The sequence below is a fragment of the Phyllobates terribilis genome, unplaced genomic scaffold (assembly GCF_046119375.1).
Source record: "Phyllobates terribilis strain yellow unplaced genomic scaffold, ASM4611937v1 Scaffold_3__8_contigs__length_932513732, whole genome shotgun sequence".
Lineage (NCBI taxonomy): Eukaryota > Metazoa > Chordata > Amphibia > Anura > Dendrobatidae > Phyllobates > Phyllobates terribilis.
Window position 1 is genome coordinate 515,123,461 of NW_027362763.1, and position 24,595 is coordinate 515,148,055.

The 24,595-nt window shown below is 45.2% G+C and overlaps 1 protein-coding gene across 6 annotated transcripts in view; it reads left to right on the forward strand.

Moving 5' to 3' along the window:
• LAMA2 (laminin subunit alpha 2) overlaps positions 1-24,595 on the forward strand; it is a 1,447,346-nt gene that overhangs the window by 182,152 nt on the left and 1,240,599 nt on the right. For all 6 annotated transcript variants that reach the window (XM_073676060.1, XM_073676058.1, XM_073676059.1 and 3 more), the window contains exon 3: positions 560-672. In XM_073676060.1, the coding sequence (XP_073532161.1) occupies positions 560-672 (113 nt within the window). The remainder of the gene's footprint in view (positions 1-559; positions 673-24,595) is intronic.

Genomic DNA, 24,595 nt, shown 5'->3' on the forward strand with positions numbered 1-24,595 from the left:
ATAAAATGTCATTTAATTATTTAAAAATCATACAATGTGATTTTCTTATTTTTATTTTTAGATTCTGTCTCTTAAAGTTGAAGTGTACCTACGATAAAAATTACAGACCTCTGCATTCTTTGTAGGTGGGAAAACTTGCAAAATCGGCAGTGTATCAAATACTTATTTTGGTCACTGTATATGCTTAGAAAAATAATTTTCACAAAAAAGGCATTTTGACACAAGCGGCTTAAGAAAAAAATAAAAATTCACTTTATTTTATCTTCATGGTAAAATGTCACATTGTAAGAGAAGTGAAACATTGACACATTCAGACAATACAACGGTCTGTTACGACTAAGACTGCTACACGTGCCACTTGTTTCACAATGTAACATTTTACTATGAAGATAAAATAAAGTAAGTTTTTATTTTTTCTTATGCCAGAATCTCTTTTTTGTGAATTACTTTTCACTGGAGCTAATAAGTTGACTGTGGCTTTCAATGCAATGAACTCTCACTCATAAATTTTGAAACTATTTCTCGTGCATTGATCAAAATTGTTTTTCATTTTTTATAGTACATTATCCCATAGCTCATGCTATCAATGGCAAAAAGTCCTGGTGGCAAAGTCCAAGCATCAAAAATGGGGTGGAATACCACTATGTGACAATAACATTAGATCTCCAGCAGGTAAGCTGTTAATCATCATCGTTACTATATCGTTTTTAAAATGATTTAATTTCTAAATTGCCCCTGGCTATAAAACTGTTTTTTTGTATGAAATTTCACGTTCCTCATTTTCTTTGGAGCTAACACGGTCCACCCTGAAAGACTGAAGAAAGCACCCAATTGAACGTGTATAACCCGGTTTGATGTTTGCCAGCCCAAGAATCATGGTCCATACAATGACTGCAAAATGCAGATGTTTGAAGCTGTCCTAAGATATTCAATTTTAATATAGCAATATAGGAGACTTATGGATGTTAAAAATAACAAGTATGGCAATATTCAGTGCTGCTGCGTCACTAATGTCTATTCAGGCCGCAGCAGTGATGTCACTCATAACTACTATACATGTAACTGCTGCGGGCAATGACTGGGCTTAGTGGCTCATACTGTCTATACCGGCAGAGCTGCTGAGCCCAGTGAGTGGCTGCAGCATTCACACAAACCTGTAGGCTGAAGACAGTTTGCTATCCCCCTGCCATCATGTGACTGCTGCAGCCAATCATTGGCTGCAGTAATCTTATGCTGTATTATTGGTAACTTTGCTGCCATCACTTAGCTGTGCAACATGTAATCGCTCTGGCTACTGATTTGACAACTGATTGAGTGTTATAAAAATGGGGAAACAATGCCGTATTACTGGGAAAGAGAGGAGATGAGCTTTGGATATTTTGTTATTTCATACATTTTACAGCTACTTAAAAGCTTTGGCCTTTTTCTTTTATGAAGAGTAACTCTAAGTAAGCTGCACCGTCTCTTGGAAATCTAAGCTTGTCTGAAGGCTGTCCAAGGTTTCCCTCATGTGATAGTTCGGCTCTTTGCAAAAAAAGAAAAAAGGACGATGTCAGGAGGCAAACGAGCTTTCATGAAGAACCATGGATTCCTGAAATTTCTCGTTGTAAGACTAAATAAATATGAGATGGGACCTATCACAAATAAAAATTAGCTAAAAAGATGCAAAATAATGGAAGCATCCATACATGCATTTTAGCAAAAGCAATCAAATCTACATATTACCATAAAAAAGTAATAATAAATAATAGTAAATAACATTAAATCTAAAACCACCTCAATCTGATTTTTATTTTTTTTTGTCATTTATTTGACCTATAGTGTAGCAGAAAAAAAATCCAGATTTAATTTGCAGAATGATCCTGCTCTTGCCTTGGTGCACAATGTATAACAAGGTAGAATCCCTTTTAGCAAGCATCTTTTTACCATATTGAAGCCAGGTAGTCTTATTTAATTTCACTTATATTTTTGTTCCCTAACGTCTTTCAAATGCATTGCATATAGTTATACAATGTGGTTCTCATTACGAAGCAGAACTTCGAAATGTGTTTGTTTTCTTTTTGGAATGATAGTAGTGGCAACATCATTAGTATAACATTGTAATAATTGGAAACTTCAAAATATTGGGGATTGCAGAGCAACATTGTTTCTTTTTCATCTATCAAATTCCCTCAAACACTCAAGGTCTATTGTCTTTGCATCACAGAAACGAGGAATAAAAGATCATTTTGCAAGTGAATTCTTAGAACATTTGGCAAATCTAGGACATAGTTTAGAATATTCAACTAGCTGTTAATGCAGAATGTTGGCATCAATCTTCAGAATGTGAAGAGTTTCAAGAATGTATCGTTGCGAACAATATTTTCCTTTGTTTTCTTCTTATCCTTTGTAGTTTGAAGTTAAAAAAAATGGATTTTCTATTTAGAAATGCATCAGATGACATTTATAATGTGTTTGCAATGTGATCTTCTGACATTGAACTAAGAGTATTTTGAATGTATTTTAAGTAATGTAATATCTGATATATAATATCTTTAATATGTTCATTTTATCGTACTTTCTATGCAGCTCTCTGGGTTCATTGATGCACATTTTGCTGTGTTTACTAGTGTAATCCACTATCATATTACACAATTATCCTCATCCACTAGAGAGTAGTGCACCTCACACTATATATACAGAAAATTATTGCTGCAACTAATAAGCAAAATATATTTATAAGACCCTCTGATTCAAGTATGGGGGTTGTTAAAACTGATTGGATGGAATGGAATTTATCTGCTCAATTTCATTTTCTCAACTCAACCTAAGAAAAAAATTACTCAAAATCTATACTTTTACCTCCATAAACAAGTTAAATGATCACTGAAATCAGGCTGTCAGACTGTTCTGTTTTCTTAAAGAAACAACATCATTTATTTGATAAGTTTTTATATGCAAATTAGTTCAAAGTTCAAATACCAAAGAATACATAGACGTTTTACATTGCAGGAAGTCAAGGGCAGAAGGTTAAGAGAAGGTATGGGTAAAGGGTACTGTCGTCTGCCTACTAATACATAGAATAATAAACAAAAGGAAATGTATCTTCAGGAGGATGATAGTGACATTGGGAGGAATCTATTATGACCAGTAGAGTCTAGGAGGCCAATAAGAGCGGAATTATTAATTTTGCCATTGTAAGGAGACATTTCCATAAGTTTCTAGAGAAAGATCTTGGTAGTGGTAGGAAGCAGCATTATTCTTAGTTCACGGCCCCACTATCAGTATTGGGTCAGTATTCGATCAGTATTATTTCTCAGCACTGGGAGCCAAAACCAGGAGTGGGTGATAAATGCAGAATTGGTGACTTGTTTCTATTCTACCTTTTCTCTGATTGTTCCTCACCTGCTTTTGGCTCCCACTCCTGAGAAAAAATACTGACCAAATACTGATAGTGGGGCCGCGGACTAACATATGCTTTTGTCTGCAATGGCAGATCTGTCTCATTCATTTATATTGCACTAAACACACCCATGGACAAGAGTTGTGCTGTTCCCAGAAACAAATTTTTCTAATCCTGGATATTCCATTTAGTGGGGAGTACAGAGGTGCTATTCTCTTACTATAGTGGGTGGCTTAAATAGTAAAGTGTAGTATAAAAATGTACAAGCTATGCTTTAATGCAAATTAGACAAATATAATAGTAAATATAACTCATCATTGCATTCATACAATCATATCTAACTTGGGAAATGACTGCTCTCCCATAAATCTAAAGAGGAAAGATGTTTTAATCATAGTTCCCATTACAGCTTTCTTGTACCGTGTTTACATGATTTCTGTGTACCTGTTTTAGCAGCAGGGCATGGATATCCTCCATTGCCTTTCTGCAATCAGTGTTGCCGGATGAGAAAATATTGATGTATTGCCCATTACTCTGCTCAGGAACTGTTCAATTCTGCTCATTGAGCTTCCCTCTGCCTTCACTGTTACTGAATCTGTCCCTTAGTAGTCATATTGCTAAACCTACTTTTATAACTGTGGTCTGCTTGCTGTAGGTTTATCTAGTTATTTGCTATTACTAGAGCATGCAAATGAAAGTGTTCATATTGATTTGACCAAACATTCTTCTTGAGACTCAAGCTGCAGAACTAAACGATATGACTGTCAGGGAAAGAAGATGTCCAGAAAACTTTATTTTACAGGGAATATTAGAGCCAATGACATGAAATATGGAGATGCAAGTGCAAAATGTTTAAAATAAAAATGAACTGTACCTTAGAAAGTCTGCCTAGCCGACCTGTAGTGTGCATTAGGAAAATAGCTCTGCATTATGAGAGTAGAAGGCTTACCAAACAAGTCCACGTGGCATCGTCCATAGCGCTCAATTGTGTATGAACTGCTTTTAGAGAAATTGCTCTCAACTAAAAGCTACAAAGGTCAGATTTAAATTACAGCAACATTTCAGGAAAACAAAACTATTGCCTGGAAAGGACATGCAGAGGAGAAAGGATCATAAGAGGTGCAGCACTTTTGGGAACAAAAATTCGCTCTTGAAGATAATACACAATAACAAGGTACTTTTTCACAGCTGTTGTACATCCAAGAGTAGATTTTAGAACATGAGCGCTTTCTAATTTCAGCTTAGGAACACACATTTGAGCTTACGTGTCAGAGAATGGTGGTGTTATTACGCTGCAGCTGCATACAATTTTATGTTTATACCAGAAAACAGTGTAAGCCTTTCTAAATTAACAAGTGACAATAGTACATTGCCTAAATTGGTCACATAATTACTGCTTGACATACTGCAAACTATGATCTCTGCTAGGCTTCCAAGTTCAGTTTAGTACTCTAATTTTTCTTTTTATGTAGCAGTACATATCTGCAGCTCATTCCTTCGTTATATATTGTGAGGCAGTGACCGGGATTGTATACGAGGGACGTTATATATCTCCCAGAATGTGTACAGAGACCTATTAAATCCATTGGAGTGTATTGCAGTCACAGACACAGCTGCGGCTGCAAAGCAGGAATGAAAGTGAGCAATGACCTGGTCAGACTACCTGGCTAAGGCAGATTAGTAAAACCTGGCAGGGCCTTCATTTCTTGGAGGAGGTCACAGGAAGCAGTGGGGCGGCCTCCTCCCTCCAACCCGGGTTTTCCAGTGGCTCTTGCCACAGGTCCTTTAAAATCCCTGCACTAAGGACTATTGTTGTTCTATGTTGGAACCTGCTAGGAGCATAGCAGGAAAGCTCAGCAGGATTGAGTGTGGCTGAACCACCGCCTGGGAAGGCTCTGCACGGGTCAGGCTCTGAGCGGCCCAGCGTGGCCTTTGTCCCCGGCAGCTGTTGTTTATGGACTCATGTTAACCCGGCTGCGAACCGGAGGACTTTCTGTTTACCTGTGAGTTGCTGAATAAAAGCTGTTTATGTTGGACTTGCTTGGGTCACTGCCTCAGTTACTGCATGGTGTGAACACCGCCGCCTTACAGTTTGGTGGAGAATGCGGGCATAGTGACTGAGGCATACCCCCATCGGCAGCTGCATGACCACAATCCGACCTGCCACCTTTCAGTTCCACCCCATGGACAAAATGGACGAGTTGTTAAAGCAGCTGGCACTTACCCAGCAGCAGCAGCTGCAGTCTCAGCGGCAACAGCAGGAGCAGTACTAGAGTCTCCAACGGCAACAGCAGGAACGGGAACGGCAACAGCAGGAACGGGAACAGCAGCATAATCAACAGCAGCAGCTACTGTACCAGCAGCAGCAAAAAACAAATGAACTGTTGCTGCAACAGATTGCTGCCCTGCTGGAGACGCCGACGGCAACAGCCCCTGAACGTCGCGAGGCCCGGGACAAGGTTCGCTCAGCGTTGAGGAAGATGAGACCGGAGGACGACGTGGAAGCTTTCTTGACCGTTTATGAGCGCACAGCAGAGCGGGAAAACCTACCAGCCGGCCAGTGGGCAGAAGTGGTGGCTCCGTTTCTGGTCGGCGATGCCCAAAAGGCCTACTTCGACCTTAGTCGGGAGGGTGCCCAGGACTACTAGAGGCTCAAAGGTGAGATCCTTGCCCAACTAGGGGTCAATACATATGTGGGGGCTCAGCGTGTATTTTCATGGGCCTATGTGGAGACCCGACCCGCCCGGTCTCAGGCTTATGACCTCCTGCAGCTGGTAAAGAGGTGGCTCCAGCCTGAGACTTTGTCTCCAGCCCAGATGGTGGAGAGGGTGGTGGTTGACCGGCTGGTAAGGACTCTGCCGGCCGCTATCCAACGTTGGGTGGGGCAAGGAGACCCCGGCACCCTCGACCAGGTGGTCAGTCTGATCGAGCGCTGCTCGGCCACTCAGGACTTCATTCGAGACTCTGCCCCCTCTCGGCTGTCACGCCGATCCCTGCCAACCCAGGAGTCGGGAAAGGGGTCGCGTCTCTCTGCTGGGGACAGTCAGCACCAATTCCCTCCCAAACTGTCATAAGGCCTAACAGTACCTCCACCCTTTGGTGCTGGCGGTGTCAGGGGCCGGGATATGTGGTTGCTAATTGTCCCCTGACTTCGGAACCCATGGACTGCGGGTATAGCCGCCGGGTGTCAATGTATGCCCAGACCATCTGCACAGCGAGCGCCGACCCCCGGGACAGTGAACTCCAACTATGCCAGGTACTGGTTAATGGGTACCCCACGGAGGCCCTCCTGGACTCAGGGAGCCTCGTGACTCTGGTACATGGGTCGCTGGTGGCAGGAGACAACCCCAGTGGACGGCCAGTTGGGGTTGTGTGTATCCATGGGGACCTCCGAGAGTACCAAACTGCGGAGGTAGTTTTTTCCACGCCATGTGGAGTTATAAAACATGTGGTGGGGGTGGTAAAATCTCTTCCCTATGGGACTGTGTTGGGAAGAGACTTGCCGCTGTTCTGGACTCTGTGGAAAAACAAAATCTGCTCTCCCCCGGTAAAATGTATTACAGGTGCTGTACCCGACAAACCTGCCGTAGGGGTGTCCAACCTAGGGACAGAGTGTGACCCCGATAGGTTTCCCTTAGAGGTGCTGGCAGGAGAGGTCGAGAAGACCCCATCGGTCCCCGAGCTGGAAGTGTCCCGGGACACGTTTGGGACGGCTCAGCGACAGGATCCCACCCTGACTCAGGCGCGGGAAAGGGTGGCAGAGGTAAATGGCGTAGCCCAACAGCCCGGTGCAGATACTGAATTTTCCCGCATGGTAGTCAACGGTGAGTTGCTCTATAGGATAGATAAGATCAGGGACGAGGTCGTGGAGCAGTTGGTGGTACCTCAGTCGTACCGTCGGGTGGTTCTAGATTTGGCACACACACACTTGCTGGGTGAACACTTAGGGGTAAAAAAGACACAAGAACGTATCTTGCAGCAGTTCTTTTGGCCTGGGGTTTACGCGGAGGTCAAAAGGTACTGCGAATCCTGCCCCGAATGTCAGTTGACCACACCCACCACAAGTTTCCGTAGCCCATTGGTACCCCTGCCAGTGATAGAGGTACCTTTTGAACAGATTGCAATGGACTTGGTAGGACCCATTGTAAAATCCGCCCGTGGCCACCAACATATACTGGTGGTCGTCGACTATGCCACCCGGTACCCGGAGGCTATACCACTACGCCACACCTCGGCAAAACTGATTGCACGGGAGCTGTTTGCCATGTTCTGTCGCCTTGGACTACCTAAGGAGATCCTGACGGATCAGGGAACCCCTTTCATGTCCAAAGTGACAAGAGAACTGTGCAAATTGCTAAAAATTAAACAATTGCGCACCTCCGTGTACCACCCTCAAACCGACGGGCTAGTAGAACGGTTCAATAAAACCCTCAAGTTCATGTTAAAAAAGGTGGTTTCTAAGGACGGAAGGGAATGGGACATGTTGCTACCCTATTTGATGTTCGCCGTCCGTGAGGTACCCCAGGCTTCCACAGGGTTCTCTCCCTTTGAGTTATTGTACGGCAGACACCCTAGGGGTCTGTTGGACGTAGCCAAAGAGACATGGGAACAAGAGCCGACTCCACATAGGAGTATAATTGAACACGTGGCTAGTATGCAGGACCGGATCGCGGTGGTCATGCCCATCGTGAAAGATCATGTTAGATGCCCAGGCAGCCCAGAGGCGCACATATAATAAAAGAGCCAGAGTCAGGTCTTTTAACAAGGGCGATCGGGGGTTAGTACTGGTACCCACAGCCGAGAGTAAGCTCATGGACAAGTGGCAAGGGCCATATGAGGTTCGAGAAAAAGTGGGGGAGGTAAATTACCAGGTGCATCAGCCCGGAAGGAGGAAACCTGAGCAGCTTTACCATGTAAACCTGCTAAAGCCTTGGAAAGATCGAGAGTGTTTAGTTACAGACGTCACCCCGGGCATATCGCCAGAGAGTTCTCTACCTTCAGCCAGGGAAGCGTCCTAGGGGGAGGTCAGGATAAGTGATGCACTCACTAAACAGCAGCAACGGGAAGCTCGCTCGCTGGTGCAGCACAATACCGACGTGTTCTCAGAGATACCGGGTAGGCCTACGGTTATCCAACATGACATTGTCACCGAACCTGGGGTAAGGGTGCGAATAAGACCGTACCGGGTACCCAAAGCCCGGAAGCAAGCCATCACGGCTGAGGTAAAACAAATGCTTCAGTTAGGCGTCATAGAGGAATCACGGAGTGAGTGGGCTAGCCCCATCGTACTGATTCCAAAACCAGACTGATCGTTACGCTTCTGTAATGATTTCCAGAAATTGAATGAAGTATCAAAGATTGACCTCTATCCAATGCCCAGGGTGGACGAGCTGATTGAGAAACTGGGGCAGGCCCAGTACTTTACCACGCTCGATCTCACCAAGGGTTACTGGCAGGTACCTCTCACAGATTCATCAAAGGAAAAGACCGCCTTCGTAACTCCGGAGGGTCTATACCACTATGTGGTCTTACCTTTTGGGTTACATGGGGCCCCGGCTACATTCCAGAGGTTGATGGACATAGTGCTCAAGCCTCATCAGGAGTACGCGTCCGCTTATCTAGATGATATTATCATCTTTAGCACCGACTGGCATACGCATCTATCACAGGTACAAGCAGTGCTGGATTCTCTCAGAGCCGCGGGGTTAACGGCAAACCCCCAAAAATGTGCGATAGGGCTGATATTTGGGGTATGTGATTGGCCGAGGAGCTATCAAGCCCCAAATCAATAAAGTTGTGGCCATAAAAAACTGGCCTAAACCGTCAAGTACAAAACAGGTGAGGGCGTTCCTTGGCATCCTGGAGTATTACCGCCAGTTTATACCTAATTTTGCTGGGTGAACGGCGGCCCTGACCGATCTCTTGAAAGGGAAAAAATCTGTAATGGTTCGTTGGAGCCCTCAGGCAGAAGTGGCTTTTCAGTCCATGAGGTTGGCTCTTTGTGGACAGCCGGTCCTCATCAGCCCCAACTTCAAGGAAACCTTCATTGTACAGACAGATGCCTCGGAGGTAGGCCTAGGGGCGGTATTGTCACAAAAAGTGAATGGTGAAGAGCACCCGGTAACCTACTTGAGTAGAAAACTTGTCCCGGCAGAGAAAAACTATAGCGTGGTAGAGAAAGAGTGTTTGGCTATTAAGTGAGCCTTGGAATCACTACGTTATTATTTACTCGGGTGTCAGTTCCGCTTGGTGATGGACCACTCACCCTTGGTATGGATGAGGAATGCCAAGGAGAGAAATGCGCGAGTCACCAGTTGGTTCCTATCACTGCAAAATTTCAGTTTCTCTGTAGAGCATCACCCTCGGAAGTTGCAAGCAAACGTGGATGCCCTGTCCCGGGCACCCTGTATGGTGGCAAATGTTCAACCCCACAAGATTGAACAGAGGGGGGGGATATGTGAGGCAGTGACCGGGATCGTATACGAGGGACGTTATATATCTCCCAGAATGTGTACAGAGACCTATTAAATCCATTGGAGTGCATTGCAGTCACAGACACAGCTGCGGTTGCAATGCAGGAATGAAGGTGAGCAATGACCTGGTCAGACTACCTGGCTAAGGCAGATTAAGTAAAACCCGGCAGGTCCTACATTTCTTGGAGGAGGTCACAGGAAGCAGTGGGGCGGCCTTCTCCCTCCAACCCGCGTTTTCCAGTGGCTCTTGCCACAGGTCCTTTAAAATCCCTGCACTAAGGATTAGTGTTGTTCTATGTTGGAACCTGCTAGGAGCATAGCAGGAAAGCTCAGCAGTATTGAGTGTGGCTGAACCACCGCCTGGGAAGGCTCTGCACCTGTCAGGCTCTGAGCGGCCCGGCGTGTCCGTTGTCCCCAGCAACCGTTGTTTATGGACTCATGTTAACCTGGCTGTGAACCGGAGGACTTTCTATATACCCGTGAGTTGCTGAATAAAAGCTGTTTATGTTGGACTTGCTTGGGTCACTGCCTCAGTTACTGCATGGAGTGAACACCGCCGCCTTACAATATACAGTACAGACCAAAAGTTTGGACTCACCTTCTCATTTAAAGATTTTTCTGTATTTTCATGACTATGAAAATTGTACTTTCACACTGAAGGCATCAAAACTATGAATTAACACATGTTGAATTATATACTTAACAAAAAGTGTGAAACAACTGAAAATATGTCTTATATTCTAGGTTCTTCAAAGTAAACACCTTTTGCTTTGATGACTGCTTTGCACACTCTTGGCATTCTCTTGATGGGCTTCAAGAGGTAGTCACCGGAAATGGTCTTCCAACAATCTTGAAGGAGTTCCCAGAGATGCTTAGCACTTGTTGGCCCTTTTGCTTTCACTCTGCGGTCCAGCTCACCCCAAACCATCTGGATTGGGTTCAGGTCTGGTGACTGTGGAGGCCAGGTCATCTGGCGTAGCAACCCATTACTCTCCCTCTTGGTCAAATAGCCCTTACACAGCCTGGAGGTGGGTTTGGGGTCATTGTCCTGTTGGAAAATAAATGATGGTCCAACTAAACGCAAACCGGATGGAATAGCATGCCCCTGCAAGATGCTGTGGTAGCCATGCTGGTTCATTATGCCTTCAATTTTGAATAAATCCCCAGCAGTGTCACCAGCAAAGCACCCCCACACCATCACACCACCTCCTCCATGCTTCACGGTGGGAACCAGGCATGTAGAGTCCATCCGTTCACCTTTTCTGCGTCGCACAAAGACACGGTGGTTGGAACCAAAGATCTCAAATTTGGACTCATCAGACCAAAGCACAGATTTCCACTGGTCTAATGTCCATTCCTTGTGTTCTTTAGCCCAAACAAGTCTCTTCTGCTTGCTGCCTGTCCTTAGCAGTGGTTTCCTAGCGGCTATTTTACCATGAAGGCCTGCTGCACAAAGTTTCCTCTTAACAGTTGTTGAAGAGATGTGTCTGCTGCTAGAACTCTGTGCGGCATTGACCTGGTCTCTAATCTGAGCTGCTGTTAACCTGCGATTTCTGAGGCTGGTGACTCGGATAAACTTATCCTCAGAAGCAGAGGTGACTCTTGGTCTTCCTTTCCTGGGGCGGTCCTCATGTGAGCCAGTTTCTTTGTAGTGCTTGATGGTTTTTGCAACTGCACTTGGGGACACTTTCAAAGTTTTCCCAATTTTTCGCACTGACTGACCTTCATTTCTTGAAGTAATGATGGCCACTCGTTTTTCTTTACTTAGCTGCTTTTTTCTTGCCATAATGCAAATTCTAACAGTCTATTCAGTAGGACTATCAGCTGTGTATCCACCAGACTTCTGCACAACACAACTGATGGTCCCAACCCCATTTATAAGGCAAGAAATCCCACTTATTAAACCTGACAGGGCACATCTGTGAAGTGAAAACCATTTCCGGTGACTACCTCTTGAAACTCATCAAGAGAATGCCAAGAGTGTGCAATGCAGTCATCAAAGCAAAAGGTGGCTACTTTGAAGAACCTAGAATATAAGACATATTTTCAGTTGTTTCACAATTTTTGTTAAGTATATAATTCCACATGTGTTAATTCATAGTTTTGATGCCTTCAGTGTGAATGTACAATTTTCATAGTCATGAAAATACAGAAAAATCTTTAAATGAGAAGGTGTGTCCAAACTTTTGGTCTGTACTGTGTATATATACTCATACAGGCCTGCTAAACTGCCCTTTTGGGCATTTACCCAGTGAGCCGCGGTGAGGCACTGCGTGGGTGGCCGCCAGCTCATTTTTACAGGTGCCGACCCCTTTCGTTTTCAGGCACCTGGTAGCACAGTATCACCGAGGGCACAATGATGCATATGTGGTAGGAGCCATGTCCGGCCCTAGCAATGTGCAGTGGGGAGAAGGGGCAGCTCTGCTACCTGGCACATAACTTTAAAAAAAAAAAGAGGAGGGTGCATTACAAACATGGCAAGCAGTATCCTCCTCTCTGTGTGCAGAACTGCCTCTAGTGTCTGATCAGCCAGGGGAAGAACATCTGTGTGCAGAGCTAGTACAGCAGGACAAGATGAGACTTTCCCTGTGTTGTGCCCACTGCCCATCATACTTTAGATACCTCTGCAGCTGGTTATCAGCTGCACTGCCAATCTCATCTTTTGCTGTGCTGTTATAGGTAGAAGGAGGAGAGGAGAATTTGATAAATGATAAAATAAACATGGCAGGTTAGAGTGTGGATATTTTCCTATATGTGTATTTTTCTGTGCATTTTTCTATGCGTGTATGAGCACATGTGCATTTTCCTGTGTGTATGAACATGTCTGTGTATTTGCGTGTGTATCTTTTCCAATGTGTATGTATTTTTCTATGTATATATAAGCGCATGTGTATTTTTCTATGTGTATATCTTTCTGTGTATTTTTCCTACATGTATATGAGCATGTGTGTGTATTTTCCTATGTTTATGATTATGTGTGTGTGTATTTTCCTGTGTGTATGATTATATGTATGTGTATTTTCCAATGTGATTGTAATTTCCTGTGTGTGTATTTTCCTATATGTGGATGAACATGTATTTTCCTTTGTGTATGAGAATGATGGTGTGTATTTTCCTATGTGTGCATGGACATATGTATTTTTCTGTGTGTGAGTCTGTGTGTATTTTCCTATGTGTGAGTGTGTGTGTGTATTTTTCTTTGTGGACAAGTGATAAGGTTGAAAGTAGCGTCACTCACCACTGGTTGCTTAAAACAACAATTTTATTAGAGTAACATGTGTGAGATGTAGACCTGGAGGATCAGAGAAGATCGACAGCTGTTTTGCATGAAACACACTTCTTCCCTCTGTCGTTCATCTCTGATCCTCCAGGCCTACTTCTTGCATGTTACCCCAATAAAGTTGCTGTTTTAAGTAACCAGTGGTGAGCGCCGCTACTTTCAACCTTATTTCTTGTCCATATATTTAGCACTAAACCTTAGTTGAGCATCACCTTAGACTGGTTGTGCCTGATTATTGAACCATTTTGAAGTGATACTTCCTATTACAAGTTAAATGGACATGTGAGCAGTGCCAACATCTTACTCTCTACACTACTCATGTATTTTTCTTTGTGGTTGAGCATGTGTGCATATTTTCCTATGTGTGTATCTTCTTATATTTGTATAAGCACATGTGTATTTTTCTGTGCGTATGAGTGTGCATGTGTATTATGTGGGATTGGCCAATAGTCTAATGTATATGGAGCTGATCCGTTCATCGTATGGTTAAAATGACCCAGCAACATTCATAAAGTCAGTATGATTTCATGATTTCGGTTAGGGGCGCAACGTTTGTGGTCACTGAATGTGACTACGCCTGTGAAGGAGGGGGGGACCCGCCGATGCCAGTCCCTGTTTCACCTGTATAAGCTTTTAAGGATGCACATTTAGCTGAAATGTATTGAGGCGCAGAGATCCACCAACTCCCTCCACCCCAATAGTTACAGCAGTCGCCGGCCTATTAGAGGCCAACAGCTGACATTGAAATGTCCATTGCGGGTGGCACATAACTTCACTTTCATGCTCCATATATCGCAAATGTAATGCATATACATCGGCCCCAGAGTATCCTGTGTGATGTATTTACATGGCCCCAGCATATTCTGTGGGATGTATATACATCAGCCCCAACATATCCTGTGTGATGTATACATTAGAATTAAGTATAAAGTGAGGACTTGTGTATATACCATATAGTAAAATGCTGTGTGTGTATATATAGAGTAGATATATCTCTACACTATATAATGCACACACAGTTCCATACCATATTTTATAACACAGTATATAGTGTGGAGCTCTGTATATGGTGTGAATTCCCCACAACACATTATATTCACAGGCGCAGCACTACACTAAATAACTACATCACAGCTCCACAGTACATGCTTCAAAATAGTCCACAAATTAGTATAGTCATCACATATAGTAAATAATGTGGAGCCATGCATATATTGTGGAGCTGTGTGTGCTGGGTGTAATTCTTGTACACACACACTTCACAGTATCACTTCTGTTCTGTATATACACTGGGAAAAAAAGGAACCATATGTGGTTGATCCGCACTGCTGATAGGCAATGAAGATCCAATGGAAGCATAATAAAGGATTTTTTATTTCAGGTTCTTTCGCCAATGCGTTTCAAAGTTATTACAGACTTCTTCCTCAAGACACAAACTGTATATCTGATATACAGTTTGTGTCCTAAGGAAGGCATCTGGAATGACTTTGAAACACAATGGCTAAAGAACCTGAAATAAAAAATCCTTTATTATACTTATATAAACCACATTTGGCTCCTTTTTTAATTTCTCTCTCTCCTGGTTGGAAGACTGCAATGAAACAAAGAGTGAAAAATTTAAAAAGGGTCTGAATACTTTCCGTACCCACTGTATGTATACCACTTCACCTAACCCGTATACTGGATGTTATTCTCAGTATCTGTATTATTCTGTATATATACACTGCAGAGTACCACTTCTCCTGTTCTGTTTATATACACTGCACAGACACACTTCTACTGTCCTGTAAATACACTGCACAGTACCACTTCTCCCATCTTGTATGCTGGGAGTAATTCTCAGTATCTGTAATATTCTGTGTATATACACTGTTCAAAAAAATAAAGGGAACACTCAAATAACACATCCTAGATCTGAATGAATGAAATATTCTCATTGAATACTTTGTTCTGTACAAAGTTGAATGTGCTGACAACAAAATCACACAAAAATCATCAATGGAAATCAAATTTATTAGCCAATGGAGCCCTGGATTTGGAGTCACCCCAAAAATTAAAGTGGAAAAGCACACTACAGGCTGATCCAACTTTGATATAATGTCCTTAAAACAAGTCAAAATGAGGCTCAGTATTGTGTGTGGCCTCCACGTGGCTGTATGACCGCCCTACAATGCCTGGGCATGCTCCTGACGAGGTTGCAGACGGTCTCCTGTGGGATCTCCTCCCAGACCTGGACTAAAGCATCCGCCAACTCCTGGACAGTCTGTGGTGCAACGTGACGTTGGTGGATGGAGCGAGACATGATGTCCCAGATGTGCTCGATCGGATTCAGGTCTGGGGAACGGGCGGGCCAGTCCATAGCTTCAATGCCTTCATCTTGCAGGAACTGCTGACACACTTCAGCCACATGAGGTCTGGCATTGTCCTGCATTAGGAGAAACACAGGGCCAACCGCTGCAGCATATGGTCTCACAAGGGGTCTGAGGATCTCATCTCATTACCTAATGGCAGTTAGGCTACCCCTGGTGAGCACATGGAGGGCTGTGTGGCCCTCCAAAGAAATGCCACCCCACACCATTACTGACCCACTGCCAAACCGGTCATGCTGAAGGATGTTGCAGGCAGCAGATCGCTCTCCATGGTGTCTTCAGACTCTCTCAAGTCAGTCATATGTGCTCACTGTGAACCTGCTTTCATCTTTGAAGAGCACAGGGCACCTGTGGCGACTTTGCCAATCCTGGTGTTCTGTGGCAAATGCCAAGCGTCCTGCATGGTGTTGGGCTGTGAGCACAACCCCCATCTGTGGACGTCGGGCCCTCATACCACCCTCATGGAGTCGGTTTCTAACCGTTTGTGCAGACACATGCACATTTGTGGCCTGCTGGAGGTCATTTTGCAGGGCTCTGGCAGTGCTCCTCCTGTTCCTTCTTGCACAAAGGTGGAGGTAGCGGTCTTGCTGCTGTGTTGTTGCCCTCCTACGGCCCCCTCCACGTCTCCTGGTGTACTGGCGTGTCTCCTGGTAGCGCCTCCAGCCTCTGGACACTACGCTGACAGACACAGTAACCCTTCTTGCAACAGCTCGCATTGATGTACCATCCTGTAGGAGCTGCACTGCCCGAGCAACTTCTGTGGGTTGTAGAGTCCGTCTCATGCTACCACGAGTGTGAAAGCACAACCAACATTCAAAAGTGACCAAAACATCAGCCAGAAAGCATTGGTGCTGATATGTGGTCTGTGGTCTGTGGTCCCCACCTGCAGAACCACTCCTGTTTTATATTCTGCTGTTTAAGTGTTCCCTTTATTTTTTTGAGCAGTGTATATATATATATATATATATATATATATATATATATATATATATATATATATATATATATATACAGGGTGGGCCATTTATATGGATACGTCTAAATAAAATGGGAATGGTTGGTGATATCAACTTCCTGTTTGTGGCACATTAGTATATGGGAGGGGGAAAACTTTTCCAGATGGGTGGTGACTATGGTGGCCATTTTGAAGTTGGCCATTTTGGATCCAACTTTATTTTTTTCAATGGTAAGAGGGTCATGTGACACATCAAACTTATTGTGAATTTTATAAGAAAAACAATGGTGTGCTTGGTTTTAATGTAACTTTATTCTTTCATGAGTTATTTACAAGTTTATGACCACTTATAAAATGTGTTCAAAGTGCTGCCCATTGTGTTGGATTGTCGATGCAACCCTCTTCTCCCACTCTTAACACACTGATAGCAACACCGCAGAAGAAATGCTAGCACAGGCTTACAATATCCGTTGCTTCAGATGCTGCACATCTCGTATCTTCACAGCATAGACAATTGCCTTCAGATGACCCCAAAGATAAAAGTCTAAGGGGGTCAGATTTCCTGGAAAGTGGATTGGTCGTCATGGGCCAGTTGAATAGCCACCAAGGTCTCCTGATCTGACGCCCTTAGACTTTTGTCTTTGTGGTCATCTGAAGGCAATTGTCTATGCTGTGAAGATACGAGATGTGCAGTAACACTTTTATTATGTATTATATCTATAATATAACCGGGAATGCGTGTCTCTGTCTGAAGCCTTTATAGACTGTGCATGAGCGACACGCAGTCTGGCTCCAGACAAAAGCTCGCATCCAGCCATTACAGGTAAGAGGAATGTATGGAGCCGGAGATCTCCAGCGCCACACTTAGATACTTACCTGACCGGGAGGAGCGTTGCCGTGGCGGGGCAGGAGTGAGGCGTTGGTTCGGCGCATGCGCATAGCGCTATCCGGCGCCATTTTACTGAAGACAGATTTGCAGTGTGTCATCAGTAAAAGGGCGCCGGACAGTGCAGTGCTCCGGTGCTGCACTCCTCCCCCGGCCTCCGGCAGAACAGGACACCGCAGCACTGGAGCACAAGGAAGAAAGGAGAGCATAAGTGTTTATTTTTTTGTATGTGTGTACAGCATGAAAGGGATGAGGGGGCCACACATACCAGGATTGTGGGATGAGGGGTACCACACATACCAGGATTGGGGGGTGAGGGGACCATGCATACCAGGATTGGGGGTGAGGGGTACCACACATACCAGGATAGGTGGGGTGAGGGGTTCCTTGCATACCAGGATTGGGGGGTGAGGGGTACCATGCATACCAGGATTGAGGGATGAGGGGACCATGCATACCAGGATTGGGGTGTGAGGGGACTATGCATACCAGGATTGGGGTGTAAGGGGACCATGCATACCAGGATTGGGGGGTGAGGGGTACCACACATACCAGGATTGGGGGGTGAGGGGACCATGCATACCAGGAATGAGGGGTGAGGGGTACCACACATACCAGGATTGGGGGAGGAGGGGTGCCATGCATACCAGGATTGCGGGGTGAGGGGTACCATGCATACCTGGATTGGGGGGTGAGGGGACCATGTATACCAGGATTGGGGGGTGAGGGGTACCATGCATACCAGGATTGGGGGGTGAGGGGTACCACACATACCAGGATTGGGGGGTGAGGGGACCATGCATACCAGGATGAGGGGTACCATTCATACCAGGATTGGGGAGTGAGGGGACCATGCATACCAGAATTGGGGGGTAAGGGGACCATGCATACCAGGATTGGGGATGAGGGAGCCATACATACCAGTATTGGGGATGAGGGAGTCATGCATACCAGGATTGGGGATGAGGGAGCCATGCATACTAGGATTGAGGATGAGGGAGCCATGCATACTGGGATTGGGGATGAGGGGTGCCGTGCATACCGGAATTGGGAATGAGGGGTGCCATGCATACCGGGATTGGGGATGAGGGGTTCCATGCATACCAGGATTGGGGATGAGGGGTGCCATGCATACTGGAATTGGGGGTGAGGGGTGCCATGCATACTAGGATTGGGGATGAGGGGTGCCATTCATACCAGGATGAGGGATACAACACATACCAGTATAGGGATGAGGAGTACCATGCTTACCAGGATTGGGGGGTGAGGGGACCATGCATACCAGAATTGGGGTGTGAGGGGACCATGCATAGCAGGATAGGGGGGTGAGGGGTACCACACATATCAGGATTGGGGGGTGAGGGGACCATGCATACCAGGAATGAGGGGTGAGGGGTACCACACATACCAGGATTGGGGGATGAGGGGTGCCATGCATACCAGGATTGTGGGGTGAGGGGTACCATGCATACCAGGATTGGGGGGTGAGGGGACCATGCATACCAGAATTGGGGGGTGAGGGGTACCATGCATACCAGGATTAGGGGGTGAGGGGTACCACACATACCAGGTTTGGGGGGTGAGGGGACCATGCATACCAGGATGAGGGGTAGCATTCATACCAGGATTGGGGAGTGAGGGGACCATGCATACCAGAATTGGGGGTAAGGGGGCCATGCATACCAGTATTGGGGATGAGGGAGCCATACATACCAGTATTGGGGATGAGGGAGCCATGCATACTAGGATTGAGGATAAGGGGTACCATGCATACCAGGATTGGGATGAGGGAGCCATGCATACCAGGATTGGGGATGAGGGAGCCATGCATACCAGGATTGGGGATGAGGGGTGCCGTGCATACCGGAATTGGGGATGAGGGGTGCCATGCATACCGGTATTGGGGATGAGGGGTTCCATGCATACCAGGATTGGGGATGAGGGGTGCCATGCATACTGGAATTGGGGGTGAGGGGTGCCATGCATACCAGGATTGGGGATGAGGGGTGCCATTCATACCAGGCGGAGGGATACAACACATACCAGTATAGGGATGAGGAGTACCATGCTTACCAGGATTGGGGGGTGAGGGGACCATGCATACCAGAATTGGGGGGTGAGGGGACCATGCATACCAGGATTGGGGATGAGGGAGCCATGCATACCAGGATTGGAGATGAGGGAGCCATGCATACCAGGATTGGGGATGAGGGAGCCATGCATACTAGAAGTGAGGATGAGGGGTACCATTCATACTAGGATTGGGGATGAGGGAGCCATGCATACCGGGATTGGGGATGAGGGGTGCCATGCATACCGGGATTGGGGATGAGGGGTGCCGTGCATACCGGGATTGGGGATGAGGGGTGTCGTGCATACCGGGATTGGGGATGAGGGGTGTCATGCATACAGGGATTGGGGATGAGGGGTGTCATGCATACCGGGATTGGGGATGAGGGGTGCCATGCATACCGGGATTGGGGATGAGCGGTGCCATACATACCGGGATTGGGAGTGAGGGGTGCCATGCATACCAGGATTGGGGGTGAGGGGTGCCATTCATACCAGGTTGAGGGATACCACACATACCAGTATAGGGATGAGGAGTACCATGCTTACCAAGATTGGGGGTGAGGGGTGCCATGCATATCAGAATAGGGATGAGGGGTACCATACATACCAGGATGCCAGGATGAGGGATGGGGTGCCATGCATATCAGTAAGAGGGGTACCATGCATACCAGGATAAGGATGAGGGGTGCCATGCATACTAGGATGAGGGATTAGGCGCCATGCATACCAGGTTTCTGGGATGAGGAGGTCATACATAACAGAATTGGGATGAGGGGTGCCATGCATACCAGAATGAGGGGTACCATACATACGAGAATAGGGATGAGGGGTGCCATGCATACCAGGATGAGGAGTACCATACATACCATTATAGGGATGAGGGGTACCATGTATACGAGGATTGGGGATGAGAGGTGCCATGTATACCAGGATTGGGTATGAGGGGTGCCATGCATGCCAGGATTGGGGATGAGGGGTACCATGTATACCAGGATTGGGGATGAGGGAGCATGCATACCAGGATTGGGGTTGATGGGTGCCATGCATACCAGGATTGGGGGTGAGGGGTGCCATGCATACCAGGATTGGGGGTGAGGGGTGCCATGCATCCCAGGATAGGGATGAGGGGTGCCATGCATACCAGGATAGAATGGTGGGGACAGGATGGGGGCAGCACAAATACCAGAAGGGGAGCAGCACATACCAGCATGGGAGACCATATACCAATAAAAATGCTCACCACCCGGGCGTAGAACGGGTTCAATAGCTAGTATATATATACTGTATATTCATATACACTACACAGTACCACTTGTCCTACCCCGTATGTAATTCTCAGTATCTGTATTATTCTTGAGTGCATACATATATATATATATATATATATAGATATATATATATATATATATATATCTATATATATATATATATATATATATATATATATATATACAGCACAGACCAAAAGTTTGGACTATGAAAATTGTACATTCACACTGAAGGCATCAAAACTATGAATTAACACATGTGGAATTATATACTTAACAAAAAAGTGTGAAACAACTGAAAATATGTCTTACATTCTAGGTTCTTCAAAGGAGCCACCTTTTGCTTTGATGACTGCTTTGCACAACTCTTGGCATTCTCTTGATGAGCTTCAAGAGGTAGTCACCAGAAATGGTCTTCCAACAATCTTGAAGGAGTTCCCAGAGATGCTTAGCACTTGTTGGCCCTTTTGCCTTCACTCTGTGGTCCAGCTCACCCCACACCATCTCGATTGGGTTCAGGTCTGGTGACTGTGGAGGCCAGGTCATCTGGCATAGCACCCCATCATTCTCCTTCTTGGTCAAATAGCCCTTACACAGCCTGGAGGTGTGTTTGGGGTCATTGTCCTGTTGAAAAATAAAGGATGGTCCAACTAAATGCAAACCGGATGGAATAGCATGCCGCTGCAAGATGCTGTGGTAGCCATGCTGGTACTGTATGCCTTCAATTGTGAATAAATCCCCAACAGTGTCACCAGCAAAGCACCCCCACACCATCACACCACCTCCTCCATGCTTCACGGTGGGAACCAGGCATGTAGAGTCCATCCGTTCACCTTTTCTGCGTCGCACAAAGACAAGGTGGTTGGAACCAAAGATATCAAATTTGGACTCATCAGACCAAAGCACAGATTTCCACTGGTCTAATGTCCATTCCTTGTGTTCTTTAGCCCAAACAAGTCTCTTCTGCTTGTTGCCTGTCCTTAGCAGTGGTTTCCTAGCAGCTATTTTACCATGAAGGCCTGCTGCACAAAGTCTCCTCTTAACAGTTGTTGAAGAGATGTGTCTGCTGCTAGAACTCTGTGGGGCATTGACCTGGTCTCTAATCTGAGCTGCTGTTAACCTGCGATTTCTGAGGCTGGTGACTCGGACAAACTTATCCTCAGAAGCAGAGGTGGCTCTTGGTCTTCCTTTCCTGGGGCGGTCCTCATGTGAGCCAGTTTCTTTGTAGCGCTTGATGGTTTTAGCAACTGCACTTGGGGACATTTTCAAAGTTTTTCCAATTTTTCGCACTGACTGACCTTCATTTCTTAAAGTAATGATGGCCACTCGTTTTTTTTTACTTAGCTGCTTTTTTCTTGCCATAATACAAATTCTAACAGTCTATTCAGTAGGACTATCAGCTGTGTATCCACCAGACTTCTGCACAACACAACTGATGGTCCCAACCCCATTTTTAAGGCAAGAAAGCCCACTTATTAAACCTGACAGGGCAAACCTGTGAAGTGAAAACCATTTCTGGTGACTACCTCTTGAAGCTTATCAAGAGAATGCCAAGAGTGTGCAAAGCAGTCATCAAAGCAAAAGGTGGCTACTTTGAAGAACCCAGAATATAAGACTTATTTCCAGTTGTTTCACACATTTTTGTTAAGTATATAATTCCACATGTGTTAATTCATAGTTTTGATGCCTTCAGTGTGAATGTACAATTTTCATAGTCATGAAAATACAGAAAAATCTTTAAATGAGAAGGTGTGTCCAAACTTTTGGTCTGTACTGTATATATATATATAGTAGAGAACCCCATCTGGAACAACGAAACCATAATTAGAGAGTCACAATGGAAACAATGTCCCATATGACCCCCAAAGCGAGAAATACAATATATATATATATCTCAACATACAGTGCCTACAAGTAGTATTCAACCCCCTGCAGATTTAGCTGGTTTGATAAGATGCAAATAAGTTAGAGCCTTTAAACTGCAAACGAGAGTAGGTTTTATGAACAGAAGCATAAATCTTACAAACCAAAAAGTTATGTTGCTCAGTTGAATTTTATTAATTTTTAAACATAAAAGTGTGGGTCAATTATTATTCAACCCCTATGTTTAATATTTTGTGGAATAACCCTTGTTTGCAATTACAGCTAATAATCGTCTTTTATAAGACCTGATCTGGCCGGCACAGGTCTGTGGAGTTATCTTGGCCCACTCCTCCATGCAGATCTTCTCCAAGTTATCTAGGTTCTTTGGGTGTCTCATGTGGACTTTATTCTTGAGCTCCTTCCACAAGTTTTCAATTGGGTTAAGGTCAGGAGACTGACTAGGCCACTCCAACACCTTGACTTTTTCCCTCTTGAACCAGGCCTTGGTTTTCTTGGCTGTGTGCTTTGGGTCGTTGTCTTGTTGGAAGATGAAATTACGACCCATCTTAAGATCCTTGATGGAGGAGCGGAGGTTCTTGGCCAAAATCTCCAGGTAGGCCGTGCTATCCATCTTCCCATGGATGCGGACCAGATGGCCAGGCCCCTTGGCAGAGAAACAGCCCCACAGCATGATGCTGCCACCACCATGCTTGACTGTAGGGATGGTATTCTTGGGGTCGTATGCAGTGCCATCCAGTCTCCAAACGTCACGTGTGTGGTTGGCACCAAAGATCTTGATCTTGGTCTCATCAGACCATAGAACCTTGAACCAGTCGGTCTCAGAGTCCTCCAAGTGATCATGAGCAAACTGTAGACGAGACTTGACATGACGCTTTGAAAGTAAAGGTACCTTACGGGCTCGTCTGGAACGGAGACCATTGCGGTGGAGTACGTTACTTATGGTATTGACTGAAACCAATGTCCCCACTGCCATGAGATCTTCCCGGAGCTCCTTCCTTGTTGTCCTTGGGTTAGCCTTGACTCTTCGGACAAGCCTGGCCTCGGCACGGGAGGACACTTTCAAAGGCTGTCCAGGCCGTGGAAGGCTAACAGTAGTTCCATAAGCCTTCCACTTACGGATGATGCTCCCAACAATGGAGACAGGTAGGCCCAACTCCTTGGAAAGGGTTTTGTACCCCTTGCCAGCCTTGTGACCCTCCACGATCTTGTCTCTGATGGCCTTGGAATGCTCCTTTGTCTTTCCCATGTTGACCATGTCTGAGTACTGTTCACAAGTTAAGGGGAGGGTCTTAAATAGTCAGAAAAGGCTGGCAAAAGAGATCTTTAATCCACACATGTGAAGCTCATTATTCTTGGTGACTGAACTACTTCTTAATACTTTAGGGGGACCAAACAGAATTCTTGTGGTTTGAGGGGTTGAATAATAAATGACACTCTGAATTAACTTTTAACGTTTTAAAAAAAAAATAAAAAAATTTGCTGCAGTGCATTTCCCACTTCCAGGCTGATCTACAGTACAAATGTCACAATGCCAAGTTAATTCCGCATGTGTCAACCAGCTAAATCTGCAGGGGGTTGAATACTACTTGTAGGCACTGTATATATATATACAGTTATATGAAAAGTTTGGGCACCCCTATTAATCTTAAGCTTAATGTTTTATAAAAATTGGTGTTTTTGCAACAGCTATTTCAGTTTGATATATGTAATAACTGTTGGACACAGTAATGTTTCTGCCTTGAAATGAGGTTTATTGTACTATCAGAAAATGTGCAATCTGCATTCAAACAAAATTTGACAGCTGCATAAGTATGGGCACCCTTATCATTTTCTTGTTTTAAATACTCCTACCTACTTTTTACTTACATGTTAGACGGCACCGCTGTTGCTGTGTGTGCTATACCTTGTTAATTTAAAGCCACAAATCTACAGATAGCTTGGGAGTAGGGAAGAGTGGTGATTGCAGTACTTTTAAGGACTAGGTTACAGCATTTCCTACAACTTTTATCTGGCAGGTCTGTGCTC